Below are 25,152 nucleotides of genomic sequence, written 5' to 3'. Positions count from 1 at the left end.
TACCCGGGGAAACGCGTTGAGCACCTGTGAATACTGCTGTTCCTTCATCACCACCCTTCTGCCAAGTGACCCGTCCATCTCTCCCCAAAAGACCCTCGTTTTTTCCTGGACTGCTCCATTTGTGGGAAAACTGCATGATCCCTAAAAAACGATCCAGATGTACACAAGAGGATACTAGTGGGAACCTTGAGTCCTTGAAATTATAGGACACCTTATTTGGACATCGTGTCACAGCACCAGGCCATCCAAATCGGGCCAAATGGGATGGTAATATACAGCTCAATTCTCTTATTCACAAATTGAACTCTAAGCTAATCTAGCTCAAATATCTGATTATCCCGGTGATAACTAGCTGCAATTTTTTCATCAAAGTGATTTACCTTTTTATAGATATTTTTATATATATTTTTTATATTGTTACAATATTGTTATTAATAAATTGTTATATTTACTGAGAACCGTGCATTGCATTATTCTTAAAACAGCCAGCGCCGGCACAATTCCTTTTTCTTCCTTGTATAATTATTTGGGTCTGACAACCCAAGTGCCGGCAGCTGTTGATAGCGCACCACACACTATCCAATTTTTACTTACCTACATGCTAGTTGCTATGGGTTTCTTGCTCATTGCCAGGGGTTTCATGCTCAATGCCACTAGTTGCATGCTCAGACTGGGGTCTCTGGGACAGCCAGCCAGTGTCACCTGGTGTGGTGCCAGTGGCACTTGGCCTGCCCTGTGGACAACAGGTTGAGTTGGATTGCCCTGTTAGGGCAGGGCATTAGGGGCCAGTGGGGCAAATTATCACTCCTCTGAGACTGCCACACAGTGGCAGCTACAGGACTTAAGAGGGTGGGCCCAAAAACACGGCGCTGGAGCATGTCCAAGCCCTGCTAGGGCAGCCTGAGCCCTGGGCAGCAGCAGTGGCTAGGGGGGCAAGGGCTCTGAGTCCTCACCATCTACCACATGGTAACAACAGACTTGTTGGCTGGAGACAGTGAGAGAAGTGCTGTGTGCAGCCCCAGGATCCGTGATGACCTCCTGCGCATGTGCCGCCAGCCTGTGATTTACTGCTTTTACGCACAGGCTCATTCACGGCTAGAGGGTGCGCGTACACACAGCGCTCTGCTGTGTTTCAGGCTCTCAGCAGCAGCGCTGATGCTGAGCCACACATCACTGTGAGCGCCTCTGCCGCATCGAACAGTGACTGAGGACGGAGACAGCACCTGGCTTTGTGCCTCCTACCATGCCCACGCCTCAGACGCTTCTGAGTGGAAGAGCAGTCGCCGGGAAGAAAGGGTTCGCCGGCTGCTTGAGGTTGCAGACACAAATCACGTCCCGTGAGGGAGAGTGATGCCTTGCCGCACCCCAGCAGGTGCCGCCCATAGGCCTGTGCCTCACGGGCCTAATGGGAAATCCGGCCCTGCAGATCTCCCTGGAAGAATCTGGGTGCTAAATCAATTGTGGTTTTAAAAATCAAGCTTCAGGGATTTTTCTATACTGTAGGTCATGTTTTGAGGTTTTCTGTCTGTGAATGCAGGGGAGAGATTTGCACAGGTGAGTTAATCTATTAACTCACCTGTGCAGGTTTGAAGAAATCCATAAAAGATGACCTGTTAGTGGTGCTTGACTGGAGTTGAATGCTCCTGATTTGAAACACTCCATATTACAAGGCTGCATTGGGACTCTGGTGTTATTAAATGACATGGCACAAATTGGCATTAATCCCCTGGAGCTAGACAGGCTGGTAATCTGATAGCCACAAAGTTCCATACATAACACTTCACAGCTGTGCATTGCGCCTACTCCAGTATCCTCCTTGCTCTGATATGTCTGATATCAGCATTCATGACCATCACTGCTCTTGTAATTAACTGGACAAATCTACTAACCTTTTAGCTCTGCCAATGTGCATGCCTGGTTTAAAAGGAATAGTGTTTCTTATTGCAGATTTACAAGATGTGCCCTCAAGCCAAAGAACATAACTTGTAGTAACGGTCGTAACTTGCTGTAAACATCACATGTAGTGGAAAATCACGATAGCTAAAAATAATTTAACTTGGGATGTAAGGACAGCTATGTGCCATTCCCAGTATGTGTGGGTTGGCATTTGTTAGCATTTGTCAACTTGTCAAGTATCCTCTAAGTAAACTGTGCTGTCACTGCACCTTGCTGGAGTGTTAGCCATGAGTGCACATCAGAGTGATATCTGTATGCCGCGTGTTGTAGATGGTAAGTCTGAAACACAACATACACACGTCCACATTGTCATTATGCGTAGCAAGTGTTTTTGTTGATGGATAGCTTTAAATCAATTGCTTTAATTTCCTTATCAGATGAATACCCTTGTATAACACTGTTTAACCTGTGCATGTACAGTATATAAACATCAGTCATTTTGCTTTTTGTATACTGTATGTCCATTTCATAATGTTACAAATGTTGACTATGCAAAGCAACAGATAAGATTACCGGTCTGTCCAGGAATAACATGTAGGAAGTGCGTGATAGTTTATTCTGTGCAACTTTCTTCCTGCAAGTAGTAGTCAAATGTACAGTACTTTGTATGAGCTTTGTGTTTTGCATACTGTACAGCGTTGGGTTTAAACAAAGTGGAAATATGTTATATAAACCAATTTATGAATTGTGCACATTGTAGTTAGAACTCGCAATGTGTGCACATTTACACCAAAAATGCAGAATAGTGAATCATACCATGCAAATACCATACGTTCCTCTTAAGAAGGGGGCGTATCCTCTTCTCCAGAAAACAGAAAGCATATACTGAAATGTCCTTAATCGGATGAGGTTAGGCACTGGATCATCCAAAAGGTGACACCGAAAATAAATGAAAGAATGGTATATGGTGTAATACCATTTTATTTTATACACACAAAAACACACCTATACATGGAACATTGAAGATAAAAATGGCCAATTACCCAGATAGTGGAGAACTAGAATATTTAATTATCATAAGCGAATGAAAAGGGAGTTACCTAATATATGGGACTTTGGACTGAACGTGGACCGAATACCTGCCTGGCCTGATTTGGAGGGTACATCCCGGGTATACCTCCATTTTTATGTGCTGATCTTTACCAATTTGTATTATGTTTTTTATTATTTCTATTAATTTGGTTATAGCCACATTTTTGAATATTGAGACTTTGTGATCTTAATTATATAGTATATGCTTTTAATATTGCTGATCACTATGATATTTCTTGTGATAACTCAGTGGGGTTTATTTACTAAAATGAGGGTTGGATGTTGCTATGGAACCAATAAGAATCTACTTCTTATTTAGCACATTCTAGAACATAATAGAGCTTTGCCACTTGGGGCACTCTGTTCTGACTGTTTTTTCTTTGTGCAATATATTTGGAAAGTTGGTGACTCTCCTTAGGATCAGAGCTGCACCCTTTATTTGGAGCGCAGGTGTTCCATTTTGCTGTATCTAGAACATAATATAATCTGATTAGTTGCCCATAGAAACGTCCCATCTGAAATAGAACTCCGACCATAGTAAATTAGTGCAGTGCATCCCTTGTAATCTGACTGCTCATTACACCACTGTTACCCGCTCCTCCGTTTCCTTCTATTGTGGCAGCACGCTGTGCCCCTCATCCCTCTGTACATCACACATGGTTCTATCAGCCAGTTAATATAATCTTTTGGTGTTGATCTGCTCTTCACTTTCGTCTGTGTCCCCACCTACGCATGCTTCTATGATACTTGATAATCAGTGTCCTGCTTACTGAAGCTTCCTTACTAAGCCACAATTGGCAAACGGAGGGGAGACATTGTTACTTAAACCCTTCTTTCCTCTGGGCCAAGCTTCTCAGCGAAGTCTTGATGACTATGTGAATAAGTCATTATCTGTATGTGTTTTCAAAGTAATGGCAACACACCATATTTATAACCTAAAGTAATTTAAACAAAACTAACAATCCCTATTTCTGGAGACTTTTGGGCCTACTTGCATACTTTCCTGTTACTTTAGCTGCTTACCAAAACATATTCAAGTTAGCCTGCATTAAACCATATTAATGATATAGCTATCCGCTTTAATTGGAGGGTATTCCCTTCTAGGGGTTTATAATTACAGCTGTTTAGTATATAGCCCCCTGTTTTCTAAAAACCCCAAAAGTATTTGGACAATGGACTCCAAAAGCAGGTTTACGGAAATGTATGGGCTGTTACTTCATTATTTCCTTATCAATGAATTCACCAAAGGGAAGCTGTTGCTGTGAACCCACAGAATGCAGTCAAAGGGGCTCTCAGTGCAAGTGAAACTGGACAGCCCTATGTTGCAAAAGAAAAATCAGTGTGACCCTTAGGAGAATCCATTATAACTATTTTTAGGACATTCTGAGAAAATAAGCATGCACTGGTGCACTCGGCAACACAAAGGTCCTCAACGTCTTTAGAAGACAACAGTGGTCGGTGATTGCAGGATTCTTTCCGTGGTAAAGAAAAATATATCCACATCATCCAGCCAGATGAAGAACACTCTTCAGGAGGTAGGCATACCAAAGCAAATACAGAGGGTTCATCACAAGGTGCAAACATTTAATAGGCATCAAGACTAGACAGGCGAGACTTTTGCCAAAAATGTCTATCTAATAAAGCCAGACCAGTTGTGGAACAGTATTTTTTGGACTGATGTAATAATTGTCATTCTGTACCAGAATGATGGGAAGAAGAAATTTGAAGAAGGCTTGTTATGCCTTTATGGTCTGGAGCATGCCAAATTATCTGAAAAACACAGCGGCATAGGCATGCATGACTTCCAATGGCAGTGGGTAACTAATGTTTATTGATGTGACCAAAAATGCAGTCAGGGGAATCCTGAAGTTTTTGGTTATATACGGTTTCTCAGATTCAGACTAATTCCTTAAAGTGGATTGCTATGCGCTTCATGGTACAGATGGGCAATGACCCAAATCATACTGTGAAAGCAACCCAGGAGTTATTTTTAAAACAAAGGAGTCCATTACCTCACTGCAACCTGATTTAGCATGTATTTCACTTTCTGAAGGCCAAAAAAATTCACACACACCAACTGAAGACAACAGAAGTCAAGGTGGTAGATGTATGAAGGTTCGCTTTGGGATAGAGATTGTATGTATGTGCATCAATACCGCTTCTTCCTTTATTCATGAATGTGGGGATATGTTTCAGGTGTGCTTCCCTTTCCTTTTCATCCCTGCTATCTACAAGATAAAACACCTTATGTTATGTCTGTGTGTTCTTATATTTCGCTCTTTTAAAAATAGGAATAAAAGTTACATTTTACTCGTGTAAATTCTCATAGGTGCACCACATAAGGACATACTCTTCTTTCTCTTTTTGTGCCTATCTACAAGATAGCATGGCAATATTTAGGACAATGTATGAACATTTACTAGCAATGTCCATTCCGATACCTGCAGCTATTGATTTAATCTAAATTAGGAATAGATAACAGGGCAGGTTATATTCCTAAGCGAAGGTCGGAAATATCATAATTTAATTAGATTCCACATGCTGTTTTTCACTGCCCTTTTGGTGCAATGTGAAGTACCAACTTCCCTTTAAATGCCAATGAGAAAACCTATTGTAGACAACAATATTGTTGGCAGTGGAAGTACAGTTGATGATCAATTGGGGGTGCAACTCCCAAAGGCAATGAAGTCACCAGCCTACAGGCTCTAAGCCCTAAAGGGGCACCTGTGTGGTTCATAGGGGATCCAAAGGTGACCACTTCTCTTCCAGTGGGGCTCTGCAGCGCACCGACTACTATTGCAGAGTTAATCATCTTGGTTCCAGAAGCACTGCTAACATCTGCAACAGAGGACAGGCTCTGCTCAACCTGTGCTGCAGCAAGTGATGGTGCACCGGCTGCTGCGGCTGGACTGTAAGATGGGACCCACCGTTTAATGCTGATTCTGCATGCTGCACAGACAGCTGAATCCTGTGAGCCTGACCCGGATCCACCACCCACCTTTTTTAAAGGGAAGGGGGGCATGAAATTCCAACTTGCCTCTGGGTGACTGAGACAAACTTATGCCTCTGGGACCAATCACATGAAGAGATGACTCACTCCCTTGTAGCCTTAGCAGTGAGACTTGGCATGCAGGTACAGAGATCTTTGTTATTTCACCTATAATAAAATCTGGGATGAGGTGCACATTACAAATGTGCTTACGGGTGACTGTATGTGGTGTACATTCCCAGTGTATTTTGCATTATGGTTGAAACTCTCACTTTGTTCAAACTGTGCTTCTGCTTTGTACTTTTAGAGAAAACAAGAAAGGAAATGACTGCCAAAGGCTCCACCGGGGTGGAAGTAATTCTCTATACACTAGAGGTGAGGGGACGCTTATTGTGTGCATGCATGTTTGTGTCCACTCTCCTTAAACTGTGACTGCTCTTCTGTACAATACCACTTTTGGGAAGAAATCTCCCCTTGTACAAGCTCTCCTGCCTCCCTGCTAATTCAATTTATGGCCCAACATCTACCAATTCATGTGGAGTCTGTGAGTATGAAATCTATATAATCGTGCAGTGGATAATTATCTATTAAAACCACAAGCGGAGACCGGAGATCACTACATTGGCTGTTAATATTGTCCCCCCCCCCCCATTGGGAAAAGCAATATTTATTTTTATTTTTATTTGTAGAGCTCAACAAAGCCCAAAGAAAGCTTCCTTTTGAGAAGGAATACTATTTTATCATTTATAGGTGGCCACCGATTTTTCAATTCTGTGTAGAGTCTGTATGTGTTTATTTTATTGTTATGTTTATAAAAAAAAAATGTAATTTTTAATTTGATATATTCCTATCAATAAATAAATTTATGTACAATTAAGTGGTGAGCGTTAATTCAGCCATACATGCACCTGGTTTTTATAAGCGCAGTCTTTCTGTACAAATCTTCTGTGCAATAGTTTTTATCAAGTACCGGTCTATGATTTTTACCATCTACAAAGCAATATGTTCTAATAATCCATTCATAATATAATAATTTTGTTTTTATATTAATTTTCGCAATAATGTAACCTTTACCACAGTAACAAACTATTTTTATACTTGCAGAATACCAGGGATGTACAAACCATGACAAATATTGTAAATATTCTCAATGAATTAATGTCAGCCGGTAAGTTACTTGTTTTTTTTTCTTTCAAATGGCTGCTTTAATTTTTGTTATTTAATAATTAATTTGTGTGAAATCAGGAAAAGAATGGAGTTAAAGGGAGTTGTCTATCTTCCGATGACATGAATTGATTACTATACACATGCTAACTTTCCCCAGTATTCATTTTCTTGCGTTCTTCTTTGATTTTTAGAGATTAATTAATGCCAAAAATGCTATGGGGTATGTATTGCATGGTGCCACAGTAGTATGTGCACCAGGCATACACTACCCAGATACTCTTATACACACCCAGTCATGTCATTAAGGCAAGAAAAGCTTTTTAACATTTGTTTTGATAGCAAAAAGCACTGTCACTGTTACAGAAAAACATTATAATACAGCAGATATAATATTAGGGATCTCATATGAATGAACATCAAAAAACAATAAATTTTAAGAAAGCACCTATCAACATCAGTGTTCATAATAGACCTCTCTGAAGCAGGTATCTAGTGCTAGCAACTGCTCTCTCCATAGTCTGTGTGTACTTGCACTAGCCCTTAAACACCCGTAAAGCACACGACAGGTATTTACACACCCTCACTATTCTCAACCTTTGTTATATCACCCCTCCCTCCCCCATATTACAGTACATCTTCATTCACAAGCTGTGCGACCGCATATTCACACTAGCAAATGGCTTTCCATCCAACTGTGCATCGGCCTCCATAGGTTTATAATTGGCCATATTTATTTTTGTTGCCATGAGATATGATACATTTGTGCCATGCTTTAATTTACGTTCTTTTGTAGTTAGTCCATTTGGCAAGCATACGTCATTTATTCTCATTGCACAAGGCTATTACAAGTTGCTCGCTCTCCTGAAGACTGACTAATTTAGTCCAGTTTTCATTGACTCCAGCGTGAAGTGGGCAGCCTGGAGGTTTGATGATGCTCTTTACATTGAATTATGCCATTGTGTCTGTGGAGGAGAAGCCCCGATGCAACTGATTAGGAAATATTAAAGAAAAATGAGAGAAAACAATCAGTACCATCACACCTTGAGCAACGCATGCACGCACGCACGCAAATACTTACACATGTATTTTTTACAAAATATGAATTGGACAGAAATTTTTATACAATTAGCACAAGTCAAACAATTACTAAGATAGTAATTATGGGAAAATTGCCAGAGAAAGCACTGACCTTGACTAGGATACATAAAGTAATCAACAACAAAAAAGATCAAAATACTTTCCCTGTTGAAAGTTATCTAGTCACAATGGTGTAGAACAGTAATGGCTAACCTTGAAACTCCAGCTGCTGTTGAACTACACATACCAGCATGCCCTGCTACAGTTTTACTATTTGGCCATGCTAAAACTGATGCAGGGCATGCTGGGATGTGTAGTTCAACAACAGCTAGAGTGTCAAGGTTAGCCATCACTGGTATAGAATAACCCCCTTGGCGGATAATAAGCGGCCCTTCAGCTGTTGATGAACTGCACATCCCAGCATGCCTTGCATAAGTTTCAGGATGGCAAAATTACAAAACGAAAGCAAGGCATGCTGGGATGTGTAGTTCATCAACAGCTGGAGGGCCGCTTATTGCACACCCCTGAACTAGAGGATGAGCAGCACCGTAGCATGGCAAATATGCACCCTAGTCAATGCACTCCCCCAGACCTCATGACACCACAATAAATTGAGAGCTGGAAATGTCCTAAGATCTCGCTGGTTAGATATCAGATGGATGTCCTCAACAAATGCACATGTCAATAAGGCAGTGAAGATGATCCACTTTGGCTTCGCTTGTGAACACCCTGATAGCGGAAGCAGATGAGATAAGACTTCTACATAAAATAATCTTCAAGTATTTGAATGTAACACTGGATTCCGTCCTTCATTATTTTTTTTTAGGTGGAGGTAGACGAATCAATGTCCTGATATCCAAAGGAGGAACACAAGTCTTGCTACAATTACTAATTCGTGCCAGTAAGGACCCTTCTAATGAAGAATTAATGGTACTTCTCCATAGTGTGCTGGCAAAGATTGGTCCAAAAGGTGAGTACTCTTTTCCAGTTACTAACTTTGAAGCTTGCTGTTGCTGACCCAGGGAAAATATCGGTTTACAGTCTTCTGTCTGCTTTCGTAGTCACATAGCACAATTGACAATCGGGGTGTAGCAAAGAAAATCACCAACGTACTGTTGGCCATCAACCATTCGTGGTTATGATGGTTTATCCCCAATATTAGATAGTCTTACTTTTTGACGGCTGAGATACAACTGTTCTCCACCATCAATGGAAAAGAGCCCCTGACATTATAGGTTTATTTTAGAAATCCTACTAACTATGCTCTAAGTTAGTGTTTTGTCTATTGGATTAAAGCTCTAAAATACTGCCTGTTACTAAGAGCCTGTCTAGAACAGAACACTTATGTGGATAATGTCATTGTTGTCTCCTGAACAGTTTTGAGTGATTTATTAAAATGAAGGCATAAAATGTGTTTACATATGAGGGTTACATGGAATTTGCATATTTAAATAGCCTTTTTGAGTATGGTTCCCAGTTGTTTTACAACCCATTAGTTAAATGCAGTGTTTAAAAATGACATGGTTCGTATTAGTAATAGGTTTATGACATTAATATATTATACACTACAAACCCTTCAAGATCTCCCATCATGAAAGCTTTTTATTGTGTTCTGGTATTTATCACTGTTCTGTTATAAGGCAGACTCTTAAGTCCAGAATAACATAGCTGGATTTGGTAGTGACTGAAGTGGATACTATGTGATCTGTAGGGTCATTCATGATTATTGGACAACATTAGAGGGGAAAGTTTATGATCTAAAAATAGTTGTTCTGAAAGTTATCTGCCCATTTTTCATATAATCTATCATTTGTGCTTGTTTACATTCCCATTTAACTCTTCATTTACATCTATCCAAACTATCATAAATGTAATATAGTTCATATTCACATTAAGGGACCCATTTATCCGTTAATATTTGTGGCTTAATCCCCAAAAACACCTGTTTTTGTGGGTTAGCCGCAAATATTAAGTATTACATGAATGTATCAGGAGGGGCCGCAGCAGGAATCTCGGATCCCTCTTTCACCGCCTCCAGACGTATCCCCCATAGGTTAATATGGGAGATGCGAAGCTGCCCGGTGACCATTAACATGGTCCTGCTCTGGAAAGACCTTCACCCCTTGTGAAAATCGCCATCCAGGGGGGAAATTGCTCAGTGTGTATGCATTGAGCGAGCTTCACGTCATTGCTGTCCATACACGCTGGCCATTAAATTCACCGGGAAGTTTCCCAGGAGGCCGACAACAGCCCACACATTTCAGCCAGGCCTCTCATTACACATTGTATAGCTCAGCCTCAGTGGCAGGTGGCTTCCCATGTCCCCGGGCAGGCCCTCCTTCTCTGACTGCATAGAGAGTCCCTGTGGCCTCGGCCACCTAATCTCCTTTGTGTACATAAGTTCACCAAAGGCACCCCCCTTTCCTCTTTGTGGCCCTGCCTCCTTGTACCTGCTACATAGACCAAGCCCATGTGGACCCGCCTCCTCCTGCAGTATAAACAGTCCCAAGTGTGGCCTGCCTCCTCCTCGCCATAATTACATTCCTCCCCGTCTATCAGCACCACACAGTGCTCAGCTGCTGGCTGCTGCTCCTCCTTCTCCTGTATATGTAATGTGCGACGGGGTGTCATGATGTCACTGCGCGCATTACTACATGTGCAAACTGTGCTGAGGCAGGACGGATGAACGCCAAACTGCGTGGTGCACAGCAGAAAATGTCTGAGCACCCAGTGGCTGGAGTTGCGGTCCTGCCTGCTCCCCCCCGAGTCCCCGCCACAGCTAAATATAAAGAGTTGTAAACACTGTGTGCAGTGCTGGTGCAGAAGACTACCAGTGGTAACTGGTAAGTAAGAAGCACTGAGTAAGCAGAATTATTGTAGATTAGTTTGTGTCCTCTTCTCCCTCCACTGCCTGCTTTTTCTAATTCCTTCCATGCTGCCAGTGTCAATCCAGAGGTAGTAGGTGATGAGGGTGCTGCCATGTGTCATGTTTGCCTACCCTCCTGGTATTGCTGGGAGGCACCAGAAAATCAGGTTCTCTTCCCGGCCCTCCGGGATGGTGGGAAAGTCTCCCTCAATCTTCTTGGAATCCCCCCACACCCCCCTTCCCTGCAACTACAAATGCTGGAATTTGCGCGATCTGGGGGCTAAAGTTATGTAAATAGCGTCATTTCGCGTTTTAAGCCTGGTCCCCTCTTCACAGACCCAGGAATCAAAGGGTTTTATGGAATGGGGGCAGTCAGACTCCCCCCTCCCCCGCCTGCATCCCCCACCCTGTCATTTAGGTCTCCTCTCCTGGCTTCACCCGGAAAGGAAATCTAAAAGGTAGGCAACTATGCCATGTGTGCCGTATCAGTCCATGGGTGCTGCCATGTGTGCCGTATCAGTTTAGTGGAGCTAGGTTTTTTTTTTTATTCTTTTTCTTACTGCAAGGGTGCTGTTAAATGTGCCATATCAATCAATGGGTACTGCCATGTGTTCTTTATCATTTCAGACACTATTGATGCTTTAGTTTTGCCTGTCACCGATGTCTCTAAGTATAGTGATGTAGTAATACCGCCTACTGTTATGCTGGCTCCACCAATTATTTGTTTCCGCCTATAGTACCCCTTTTACACCAGAGCCACGACTCGGATTATTGCCGCTCCAGGCCAGGTTTTGGTGTAAAAAGGAAAAGAAAAAATAACCCGAGTCCTGTTACCTGGTGTCCGACCCGGCAAATGTTCAGGGTCGGACACAGGGCTTCCCCAGAGTCAGGGGCCATGTAAATGGGTAACCCAGGTCATCCGACCCAGGGACCCACTTCCTCCGATCAGGGAGCCCCAACCTCCGGACCGCAGCGCCTGGAGGTCAGTCCGGAGGTTGGGCAAGGTCTGCGTACAGCCTCCGCTGCGGTCTGTGGTACAATGCAGACAGCAGCAGAGGTGAATGGATGCCTGTGTGCGGCATCCATTCACCTCATGGACGGAGGCTGGGGGGTGCACATAGGCTGTGGGCAGCCCAGCAGCTTACCTGGGTGCTGGGCTTGCCCCCAGCGCGTCATGCGGCATTGCGGGGGTGACGGTCGGCGGGTTTCCCGGCACTTGGAGATGATGTCATCTCCGAGCGGAGGCTCAGGGCCTGAATTCACCAAAGTCCCCTACCCGGCATAATGCCGGGGGCTGCCGGTGTAAAAGGGAACAACTGCCGAGTCGCATCCGGGTACAAAAACCCGGGTGCGACCCGGCAGTTTTGATGTTAAAGGGGTATATAAGGCCACTTCCAGAAAATTTCCAGGGCCACTTTTAATCCCCAATCCGCCCTTGTATGGACCTTTACAGTACCCTGCTTATGTTAGAACATGCTTGTCCTGTCTCTCCAGATGCATGTATGCAAATAGTAATACTTCATTCTGGACAGTCACAGAGAGAATTAATTGAAGATGGTACTATACATTAAGACCTAGTACTCCCCTGGCATCATGTTCTTCTTTTTTTATTTTATTTTTTTCTGCACTGATTTATGTATAATACGGACCTAGTTAATGAAAATTCTGACCTGTCCCATGTTATAGATTTGCTGGATGGATGCTTCTGGCCAATGTATATTGTATGATATGAAATAATGCATTGTGTTTTTTGGAACAGGCTTATTTATATATTATATATATTATATTATATATTTTTTTTAATTTATGAGGCAATTTACAGCATACATAACATGATATGGCATGACATTAATATCTTACCTAATACCTCTTAATGTTCTATGAATTAAGCATAGCAATAGTATTTTATTCTGTGTTGAAGTTACTCTGTACTTATATGTTACGTAGTTTGCATAGTGGTGTATTGAGAACACCAATACACCACTATGCTGGCTACGTAAACGACGTAACTTACGCAAATGACATAAGTTACGCAAATTACGTAACTGGAGCCCTGCTGACACATAAAGAATCATATGCCCACTATCCACGTCATACCCCCAGTGTCCACATGGGCGTGGAGTTAATTTAAGAAAGTGTGTCGCCACACTTTCTAGAATTAATTCCACGCCCACGTGGACACTGGGGGTATGACGTGGATAGTGGCCATATGATCCTGTTAGTGGCCGGTATGTGTGTGTGTGTTTGTGTCATTAAACTTACCATCCACATGTTCCTAGCGCCTCCGGGACTCAGATCCCCGCATTGCGGCCGCCATGACATTTGGTGCTTACTACACTATTAGCGTAGTGCTGCTGGGGGAGCTGCGAAACCATGTGATGCTCCTCCAGCGGCTGCCGGGATCTCCCCACTCTGCCGCCATTACGCCCTTCCCCGCACCGACGCCAGCCCTGCACCCCACTCCGCCGTGGCCAACCGCCCTGCCAGTAAGTAACAGCAGGGCGCCGCCATCTCCCCCCTCTGCCCGGCTGCACCTACTGTACCCTCCGCCCACCCGCACCTATTAGCCGGCTGCCCGGCAATTGCTACGCACACAACGTAGCCAAAGTTACGTTGTCAGCGTAGCGTAGCCGGATGCCCGGCTAACATATAAATACCAAATGCTCTTTAGTTAAATATGCTTTTTGTTCTGGGTGGTTTTTGTTTTTCTTCTTCAGATTTTTTTATTTATTTTACATAAATAAATTTATGGAATAAAAGCAACCTTGATATTATGGGCTAACATAGTTTTTCTCTAAATCAAGCTAAGCCAACATAAAACACCAGAAAGTTTCCATAGCCATGGCAACAGTAAAGGTTCTGAGGTCTTGCTGCTTACATCATTGGATGCTATAATGCCCTTCTATAGCCCATTTAATGTTCTGATAGATGATCTTCAGTGTCCTTTCGTTGCATCCAGTTTTGTAAAAGTTTAATTTATGAATTATGATATGGGACTAGTGTGGTAAAAACTTGAAAGAACAGTTGTGGCCGACCACATTTCTATTTCAGTGGCCAGCTTTGCAGTTCATTAAGGAAAAGTGGTGCATTCGATTTCAGTAGTATTTCCACATTTAATCAATATCAACATTTTGAAATAAAAATACTGAATTTGCCTTTTTTGGTACTTATATGTTAGTTGGGCGCCCACTAAGCTATTTGTTTAGTTTTCCGCTTCGGGCTCGGTGGCTCTCTGCGCTCGCCACACTATATAAAATCAACTCCATGCCGACATGGAGAGTGGGGGTATGAGAGTACTAACTATAGTGGGCGCCCAACTAACATATAAGAACTGCCTTTTTTTATTTATTAACTACTTTTTTTTAATTAAACTTTACAATTTAACTTTACTAAAAGTGTGGATGTGATATGGTAGTGGCCCATTACTTTCATTGCCATATAACCTTACCCTGAAACCAGAAATTTAGGTGACTATTTTTGCTAGTATTCGACAACCTTTAGAAGGTTACATGTGTATTATATGTTGGGAAGTAATAAGCCCTGTGTGTATTGTTGTCTTTTTTTATGTACTATTAACCAATCAATTCACACATCAATCTCCTATAGTATTTCTATGTTTCTCTTTTCTCTTCAGATAAAAAGTTTGGAATAAAAGCACGAGTTTGTGGAGCACTGAACATCTCTCTGAATCTGGTGAAGCAAAGCTTACAATGTCATAAGCTATTACTGCCGTGTCTGCAGGTGCTACGTGTGTACTGTATTAATTGTAAGTCTTGGCACCAGTAGTGCAAGTAAAACAAAAATCTTTGTGGTACTGATAGCCAATAATGGGCATGTGTCATGAGGGGCATGGTCACACAGCATTATGGTAGTGGCTACATGACGATAGGGACGTGGCCACGTTACATAGCTCCTTTTCTTTGCACTGTGGAGGCAGAAGGGAGAGCACTCTGACTTTCACTAGACTTAAATAAGTCCTATGAATACTAACACTGAATTACACAGCTCATGGCTGAATCTCACTTAAGTTTACAACCATTGCAGCGTCTTCCCCTGCTTTTTTCCAGCAAGAGCCAAGAATGCTAAAGGCCGTGAGTTGTGGCCTCACAAGCTCTGCAAAGGCACATGGGAGGAGCTGCTGCAACTGGACATGTGTGGTAGCCCTCCCATGGCCATTTTAACTGCTGCAAACTATGCCTATCTGTGTTTGGTATGGCCAGCAGGTATGGCAATATAGTTTTTACAGGTGCACTTTACCACCACATTCACATGACTGCTTGGTGCTCACTCCTGGGAAACTACAAAGCAGAAAGCAGTTTATACAGTATACTATCAAGGAAGAGTGGTGATGTTTAAAAACCGTTGCAATGGGATTTCATCCTTTTAAATCACTATTAAGAACAATAATGAGCATTATTAACATTATTTTATAATCGTAACCACCTTTGAGTAAAACACAGGTTCTCTTAGTCGCAATGCACTTTGATTAGGAAACATGAGGAGACTGTGCTGATTAATGTGATATGACTCTTGTATATCTCTGTGTGACTAAAGGGTCCTACACACATAGTGATTTTTAGGCATTTTCTAAGCGATCTGACTAGAATTCTTCTATTTAATGATACAAAACCATGTAGTAGATCAATATATGTAGTGTTCATTCTAGCACCCTCCAGCTTTGAGAACCCATGCAGTTCCTCTTCCCTGCCTGGGGTGTCGCTGTCTGCTGTAGTGCTTTTAGCACAGTGTGGTCTGTATATCAGCACTGATATGCAAACCAGATCTGTGCTAGAAATACCACAGCAAACCGCGACACCCCAGGCAGGGAACACATGGGTTTTCAAAGCTGGCGGTTGCTAAAATGAACACTAATATTGAGATTAGATTTGGGAAGCACTGGTTTATATGAATATAAATAGAGGCTTGTCAGGTCACTGTAGGTGACTTTGTACCTGTGTTAGTAATTATATTTCCAGTTTATAGAGGATTAAATGTATATTGCTTTTTGGCAGCTATAGAGTATAAAGTACACTGTGACGCAGTGGTGCATATCACTGCCTCACTGTACTGGGATAATGTATTTTGATACAGACAATGTTTTCCCATGTTTGCGTGTATTTTCCAATTTCTTTCTACACTTCAAAAGCATCATTGTAAGTTAATTATTGATAAAGCCAACACTCCAGAAAAGCATGTACTTATTGTTACTATTACTGAATCTAACTTAGATGTGTTATTTGTGTTTCCTTCATTTTAGCTGTAAATGCTGTGTACCTAGGTAAAAATGGAGCAGTAGAACTTCTCTTCAAAATAATAGGACCATTTAGTAAAAAGAACACTGGCCTCATGAAGTAAGTATTATTCATAAATATATATAACAGGGGTAGTTCAGTGTTGCTAAGGGCGAAATGTGCTAAAGTGATAAAATGGAGAGTGATAAGTCAACAACCAGAGGCGTACCTAGATAATCGTGGGCCCCATAGCAAAAGTTTGTAAGGGCCCCCTATTTAGCAACTGATGGTGATACATGTATGTAAAACATATTACTTAGACAGCAAAGATGGGCCCCCTTCAGCTCTGGGCCCCATAGCAGCTGCACCCCTTGCACCTATGGTAGTTACGCCCTTGTCAACAACCAATCAGCTCCTATTTTCATTTTTTAAACATGGCCTGTGACATGATCATTCTCCATTTGATCACTTTTCAAGCTTAGTACATCTGGCCCTAGGCCTCTTAGTTACAGTATGCTTTTATTTTCCTTAATACTTTCAAGCAGACACCCGGTGAGTTATGTAATATGTTCAGAGATTACAGAGCTGGCAGTATTTCAGCGAGTTTGCCACTGCATTTAAGGTAGCAATCAGTCGTAAGGCAAAATAAACCTTATAACCTACAGTGTTGGTCCTTTAAATTTAACAGAAAACGCCAGCTTTAGTAAATAAAAATATGGTACCCCACTTGGATGGAATATATTACTGTTCTTCTTCACGATAGAGTTTCTAAATTTCAAGGTGTCTGGGACCCGTGCTTTTCAGAAGGCCCCCATACACTGAGCCGATTTGGTCCGTTTTCGGTCGATTGGGACCAATCGGGCCGTTACATTGGACCACACCGGCTGTCCTTGACATGCTGTTGCGTCCGATGTGCGGTTCCGTGCGCATCGGACCTGAGCAGGTAGTTGGACCTGCTGGCCGTCCGACCACCCATCCTGGGACCTCCCTCCTGGCGGAGAGACTAGAGGGAAGCAGGGACGCATGTGTCCCTGCCGCTGGGAAGGTCCCGGGCACCTTGCAGGGTATCGAGCGTCTATACACTGCTGCAAGACATCGCAGCAGTGTATGGGCACCTTTACTTCCATATAATGTTCCCTGGTATGATTTAATTGCCCCTCTCAATGCAATTTTTGGGTTGTTTTATAATAATGGTTGTCTGTTCTTTTGTTCTCTGTGTTTATGGTTTTTATTATTTATATTTTTATATTTTTATCTGTGTCTCAGTGGTTATCTAGTATTTTCCTCTCCCTCATCCCAATCCGGGTAATGTAATGGAATGTAAAACAGTGTTTTTGATAACTTCTTTATGGTGTATACAAATAAAGCTATTTAAGTTTAACAGAAAACTCACTGAAATCCTGCCAGGTCTGTAATCTTAGACTTACTGTACATTACCCCCATAGACTGTTAACCTACTTTGCTTTACTTCCACATCCCATACAGATGTGTCCACATACATCTAGACTCTTTGCATATTAAACAACCCTTCTAGTCGTGCGATGCCATGGCATGACTCTGTAACGCAGAGGATCTTTGCTTGCACTTTTTTCCATTAAAATGCATCTTCTCCTCAGTGTTGCAAAAATGATGCACAAGCAGTTTCAGCTGATTAAAATATGTGCCATGCCTGTATTCTGTGTGAGGCCACAGTTATATCTGCATATAAAATTTTCAAGTAAAACACTGTAACGTAGCACACAAAATATAGGCACCCCACGTATAATTTTATTCAGCAGAAGCTGTATGTACATTGCATCACTTTGTGAAGGAGATGCATTTTAATGAAAAAAAGTATGGTGCTCTAGCATTATATGTAATGCAACTTGTAGTACACGGAGGATAGATGTTTGTGGACACATCTGTAGTTCTAATCATTTTTCCTATTTATTGGCCATGATGTAATGGGAGTCCGAGTGACTTTTTTCCAGCTGCTAACAAAGTTGGACGTTTTGTCCAACTTTCCCCGGAACTTGGCCAATGTAACGGCACATCTTTAATGCTCCGAATGCAAATGGTATCTGACTTCTCATGGTATTTTTAGACCAGGAAGTGTCTAACTTTGTCAGACCAAATGGAATGTGTCGTATAGTATAACAGTTGTAGGCCAGGTTATAATGGTCTCCGAGTTGGAAAGTCACACACAAAACCGCTCTATAAAGTTGAACATACTGTAAATAGAGCTGTTTTATGGGGGGATAAATTGTATTCAGTAAATCACTTACAAGTACACAATAAGAGCACATTTGCAACCATTAAACTTATTTCAAATTATTTCTACCGTTAAAAATAAAAATAAAATTTTTATCTGTTAAGATAGTTCATTTACTGTAAAGGTAATTTTTGTATTTCTTTCCATAAATGTAGAGCTACAATAATACACACAATATAGACAGGCACTATATAATTGTATCTGCATACCAAATTATGTTAGTGTTTGGTTGGAAAACACTGTAGAATAACATTTAGTATGCAGATACATACAATAATTACATACAGTATATAGGCATTATGCGTATAATTTTAATTCACAGAAACTGCTTGTGTGAGGATTCGTATTGTGAATCAATTTATGGAGAAAATTGCAAATATTATATGTACTCTACAAGAGCTATTTCGCTAGATTAAAGTATATTTGTATCTTTTAAGGTTCGAAATAATTTTAAAAAATGTTTACTTGTTACACATTTTCAGTAATTGTGTACTTTGTAAGTGATTTTGAATATTGCTAAATGCAACTCGCCCAAATTAACAGCTCTAATTCTGTCCAATTTATAGGGCGATTTTGTGTGAGGCTCTCTATATAAGGGTTGGCAAACTTGTGCCTCTCAAGCTGTTGTGAAACTACACATCCCAGCATGCCCTGCCACAGTTATAGCATTCCCTAATAGCAATACTGTGTCAGGGTATACAAAGAGAAAAAAAGGTTATATTAAATAGACGATAAGTGCTGATAGAATTACTTCCCTTGAGAGGTGAATCTGTCAAGATTTCAATTTGATCCTCTCAGCAGTGTTCAAGGAAGTTAGTGTACATGTAAACAAAGTAAAAACAACCAATGTGTAGTACATTCAAGGTCATGTATAAATAGAAAGTTCCCAAGTGCGTTCTTTCAAGGGGGCGTGTATTAGATTTAGCTGGAAACACCTCCACCTCTGGGGATCAGTATTGAAGTAATGGAGATGTATATTTCTCATGAGATTGTTCTGCGTACCAGAACTTACAATCAAGCAAGTGTCGGCTGGCCCCTAAGGTTAGAGGAGAGAAAATTTCTCACCCAGCCTAAGGGCAGTATTCAATGTGAAATTTTCTCCGTGCATGGCGAGAGATTTTTTCTCTCGCCATGCACTCTCCGTGTTCCGGAGCCTCCTGCTCCCCCTATTCAACGTGTTAAAGACTCGCCGCCACTCGCGGCGAGTCTTAACCCCTGCAGCGGACAAGCGTCCGCGGCAGGGAGCTGTCAGGGAGCCTGGGGACGTAGCAGCCAAGAGAGATTAAAGTCTCTCTTGGCTGCTGCAGGGGATATGGGGAGGGGAGCAGGGCTCCCCTGGACCCAGGCAGCACAGGCTGCCCCCCCTATAGCCAGCGGGGGACCCAGTATTCACTGTACCCGAACGTGCATCGGGTGCAGTGAATATATGAATATCTAATGAGCGGCTCGAGCGCTCCGGCCCCCTGCTGGCTGCACTGTGTAAAAAAAAAAAAAAAAAATGTAAAAAATTTTTTTTTTTTAAATTAAATATATATTCATGTGCTATAGGCACATGAATAAAAATAACATGGCCCTTCACAGAAAAAAAAACCTGATTTTTTTACACCAAAATTTAAAAAAACACCCTTTTAGTTTAAAAGTTCACATTCCTGCTCTCCATCAAAAGATGGAGAATTTCTACACGGAGAGAGACGGCGAGAATCACTTAGAAAGACGGAGAATATTTCACATTGAATAGGGTGGCTCGCCTTTGGAGAAAAAAAACCCCTCTCCACCGCGTGAAAAGCACAAACTCTCCAGAAATCACAGCGAATTTTTCTCATTGAATACTGCCCTAAGAAGGGTTTCATTACATTAAGGGCAGTTAAGATATAGAGAAAATTGTGATGGCAGTTTCAGTTGATAAGTTTGAAAATGGGTTTTTAACAGAAAATAGTATCCAGGAATATAATCATTAAGTATAATGTACTGTACTGGACTAAGATTGGACAGCCCCTTTGGGTCATCAGGGACTTGTTATGAATAGACTGTAACCTCATCCGGGTCATTTACACTGCAGGGGATCAGTTACAGGTTGAACTTGAAGGACTAATGTTTTTATTCAACCTCACAAACTACATTGCTATCATCTATATAAATGTCTAGTGTCCGTGAGTCTCCGAAACACTGCCATCTGCTGGCAGAGGGTAAAACTACATCTTTCTCACACGTACACAAACACAGCAGGTAGTAGACTAGCTTTCGTATATGTGTCTGTTGTACAGTGAAAATATCATACTTCCACTACTATATATCTGTCATACCCTCAAACCACCTGATGCAAACTAGATCTGCATATCTCATTACCAGTACTCTAGACTACTTGAAAGATTATATGCAGCCCAGCTATCCAGTGTCTCTCACATAATGCTTACATTCCTCACTGTGTACTCCTGAGGTTACTGCTCTGATCATAACCTTATGTCACCCGCATATATAACCCACCTCCCCATTCTAATCACTCTGGACTTAGTCACTTTACCTCTGTAAACACTGCTGCATATGTAGCATTATCCTCTCTTGGTTAATATTAAGTAATAACTCTGTTGGTTTTCTTAGTAGACACAACTTTATTTACTTTTTTTTTTTTAAGATTTTCTCCATAGCTACTTACTTTATTAGTTACTACTTAGCTTTATTGCCACCCACAATACATAGACATTGCTTTCCTGCTCTCATCTTTCAGCTGTATATACCTGTGCACATAGGGTTGATGCAGATGGAACTACTCCATTGGTAATAGTGTATGTAGTATGGATTGGTTAGATGGATATATAGGAAAAAACCTATATAAACTAGGAATGCCAAATTTGTGAATTTGTGTATGGTCATGGACATGTGCAAATACTGGGTGACTGCACTAGTGACTGCAGATCCACCGCTAACACTGATTGGTGCTTTCTTTATCTCCAGCATAGATTATGATTTGTGAGTGTGTTTAAGCCAGAGGTTCCCAATCTTTTTTGATTCACGGCACCCTAGAGAATCAGAATTTTTTTCACGGCACCCCTAGGTCCAAAAAAATGAATTAGATTGGGTTTATATGCGATTCTTAGCGGCAGTTATGAGGTAAAGGGCAGGATTTGCTTCTGTTTGTACACATTCTATGATTGGCAGCCACCAGCCCTGGTTTTGCTCCTAAATAATTAACCATTAATAATTTGAGTTGGTCCTGGACCACCAAGCCGCGGCACCCCTGCATGTGTCCCGAGGCACCCCAGGGAGCCACGGAACACAGTTTGGGAACCACTGGTTTAAGCAACATTTTTGAATAATGGAGTTACACTGGTAGTCAGTTGAAGTGTGTGTATGTATGCATGTATGTACGTATGTGTGTGTATATGTATATATGTATATGTGTGTATATATATATATATATATATATATATATATATATATATATATATGTCGCAATACGGTCCGGCACTCCCTCTTAGGGGTTAATTGCCCCGGTGCCTGTCTCAGTAGACAGTGTAGGAGAAGAAAAAAGACTGCCACTCGTAGGTCTGATGAAAACCACTAGGAAGTGGTTGAAACGGCTGTTAGGTTACAGCTGACTGTCTGTGCATACCATGCCTGTACATTAAACGTTTTTTTTCACTTCTACATCCGTGTGCCGGTTCAATCCTCACCTGCAAGGGAAGGGGGTAAGTGCTCTATATATATATATATATATATATATATAATGTGTGTGTGTTGTGTATATATTTTTTGGTACTTATGTAGTATCTGGGCGTCCGATTTAGAAATCGGATCGCATCGCATGCGACCAAATCGTATGCGATCCGATGCTCAAGATTTTTCCATAGGATTCAATGTTAAAATGGTCTGAGTCCATTTTAACATAGAATTCAATGGGAAAAAGGGGTCCTTTTCCTTTCCCCACTATCCAAGTGGGCATGGAGTTGGATATAAACCTGTGGCGAGCGTAGCGAGCCACCGAGCCCGAAGCGTGGCGAGCGCAGCGAGCCCCGCGAGGGGACACAGAATACTTTTTAAGAAATATGCGTCCCCTCGCGGGGCTCGCTTCGCTCGCCACGCTTCGGGCTCGGTGGCTCGCTGCGCTCGCCACACTATATAAAATCAACTCTATGCCCGCTTGGATAGTGGGGAAATGAACAGGACCTTCTTAACATTGAATCCTATGCAAAATCGCATCGCATCGCATCTGATTGTATGCCTTAAGGTAAGGCATACAATCACAAAATCGGCAGCCCACATACTACATAAGTACCTATTTTTTTTTTTTTTTCAGAAGCAATTTGAGAGTATTATGCTTATCACTGTCCAACCCAGCGGCTGTCAATACCACCTTCGACGATATCGACGGGCAGTTGCCGCCATCGGCCAGGGGAGAAGGGCGGGATAGCTGGAGGACAGTGCACATGGGGAGGGATGGGGTTGTGCTGCATTGAACAGCATGGCATTACTTTTGATCCTGCAGATAGAAACAGAACTAGACTTGCCTGTCTATTTCTGCTTACGATTCCGATACTGCTGGGCCATGTATCAGGATCTGCATTGGATGCTGCGGGTCCATGTATCGGGATCGGAATCTGCATTGGATGCTGCGGGGCCATGTATCTGGATCGGAATCTGCATTGGATGCTGCGGGTCCATGTATCGGGATCGGAATCTGCATTGGATGCTGCGGGTCCATGTATCGGGATCGGAATCTGCATTGGATGCTGCAGGGCCATGTATCTGGATCAGAATCTGCATTGGATGCTGCGGGGCCATGTATCTGGATCAGAATCTGCATTGGATGCTGCGGGGCCATGTATCGGGATCGGAATCTGCATTGGATGCTGCGGGGCCATGTATCGGGATCGGACTCTGCATTGGATGCTGCGGGGCCATGTATCGGGATCGGACTCTGCATTGGATGCTGCGGGGCCATGTATCGGGATCGGAATCTGCATTGGATGCAGCTAGCACTGTGTGATTTAATGTAATTTGCGTTTCGATTTGCACCATGTGTACACAGCATTAGGTTTTTTTTTTCTTACTAGTTACGAACTTAAAAGATGAACAACATAACTGTAATGTCAGTGTCAGCGGCTGTGAGCTGCTGAGCAGACACCATCTAGTGGCCATTGGATTCCCCCCATAGGGGGGAAGAACAGCAATTAGCCTTTTCTTACAGTACATAGGATTATTAAACCATTTTCTGACTCATATGCCCCTTTCAGACCGCACTTTTAAAACGGTAAATTGCCGTTTTTTTACCGTTTTAAAACGGTAATGTGTGCGGTCTGAAAGGTCCAGTCCCACTTAACCGGTTAGAAAATGCCGTTTTTTCTAACCGGTTAAAATGCAGGGTCCTACCCGTTTCTGAACCGGTATTTTAGCGCAAAAATCGGCTCAGAAACGGTATTTAGGACCCAGCCAATGAGCTGGGTCCTAAATTCAGCACAGTGAATACTTAATGAGCGCTCATTAAGTATTCACAGCACTGGAGCCCCCCCCGCGCGTGTCGACACCCCCCGCGCGCGTGTCGACGCCCCCCCGCGCGTGTCGACGGCCCCCCCGCGTGTCGACCCCCCGCGCGTGTCGGCGCCCCCCCCCCCCCCCCCCGTGTCGACTTACCCCGTGCCGGTATCTCCGTTGTGGTTCCCGGCACGGCAGCTCAGTATGCTCGGAAAGCACTTATGAAAAAAGTGTCTTTCAGAAAATGGCTGCCCCCCATACGGAAGACAGTTTTTTTAAACAGAGTTTCCTATGGGGCAGCCATTTTCTGGAAGACACTTTTTTCATAAGTGCTTTCCGAGCATACTGAGCTGCAGTCCACAACGGAGGTACCGGCACGGGGTAAGTCGACACGGGGGGGGGGCGCCGACACGCGGGGTGGGGGGGCGTCGACACGCGCGGGGGGCGTCGACACGCGCGGGGGGCGTCGACATGCGCGGGGGGCGTCGACATGCTCTCGGTCGACACGCGAGGGGGGGGGGAGCTGCACGGAGGGGAGGGCTGAAGGCTGCACTGGCTTTGACCCTGTATTTGGAAAGTTTCCAAAAACGGGTCTGCCAGTGTCAAAAAATCGGCACTTAAACGGTAATATACCGTTTAAGTGCTGCGGTGTGAAAGGGGTTTTATCTGGCAGACCCGTTTTTGGAAACGTTTCCAAATACAGGGTCAAAGCCAGTTATGCGGTCTGAAAGCAGCATTACTTGTAATACAGTATTACACTGGTGTTGTGCTCCCCCTAGAGGAAATAACTTGCGCTTGATATGACATGCTGCTCTTATGCTAGTTCATAATTATTACAGATGATAATCGTAAAGAGGTAACCGTTTGCCATAAAGGGAAACTTTTTGAATGATCTGAGAGAAATGTAACGGAAAATACTACTCTGACAATAACTAACCATTTGTGTTTTAGGATGACCTGCTTGCCGTATTTGTCTTAGAGAAAAAGATTGAATACATTTTCGCCATCTCTTGCAGTAGGCCAGGGTTGTACTGTATGTAGCCCCATGCAAAGTGAAAAAGGTGGAAAAAATGCTTACCAAGAAGCTGATATTATTATAGCAACGTCTCCAGCC

At 42.6% G+C, this 25,152-nt stretch overlaps 1 protein-coding gene across 3 annotated transcripts in view; it reads left to right on the top strand.

The window, feature by feature from the left end:
- Positions 1-25,152, top strand: part of AGTPBP1 (ATP/GTP binding carboxypeptidase 1) — a 168,182-nt gene that overhangs the window by 58,328 nt on the left and 84,702 nt on the right. For all 3 annotated transcript variants that reach the window (XM_083186409.1, XM_083186406.1, XM_083186414.1), the window contains exons 4-8: positions 6,285-6,352; positions 7,082-7,145; positions 9,048-9,191; positions 14,722-14,853; positions 16,345-16,438. In XM_083186409.1, coding sequence (XP_083042535.1) covers positions 6,285-6,352; positions 7,082-7,145; positions 9,048-9,191; positions 14,722-14,853; positions 16,345-16,438 — 502 coding nt within the window. The remainder of the gene's footprint in view (positions 1-6,284; positions 6,353-7,081; positions 7,146-9,047; positions 9,192-14,721; positions 14,854-16,344; positions 16,439-25,152) is intronic.

This window comes from Crinia signifera, chromosome 1 (assembly GCF_055691185.1).
Source record: "Crinia signifera chromosome 1, ASM5569118v1, whole genome shotgun sequence".
Taxonomy (NCBI): domain Eukaryota; kingdom Metazoa; phylum Chordata; class Amphibia; order Anura; family Myobatrachidae; genus Crinia; species Crinia signifera.
Note: the sequence above shows the minus strand (reverse complement) of the source record. Positions and strands in the feature narration are given on the sequence as shown.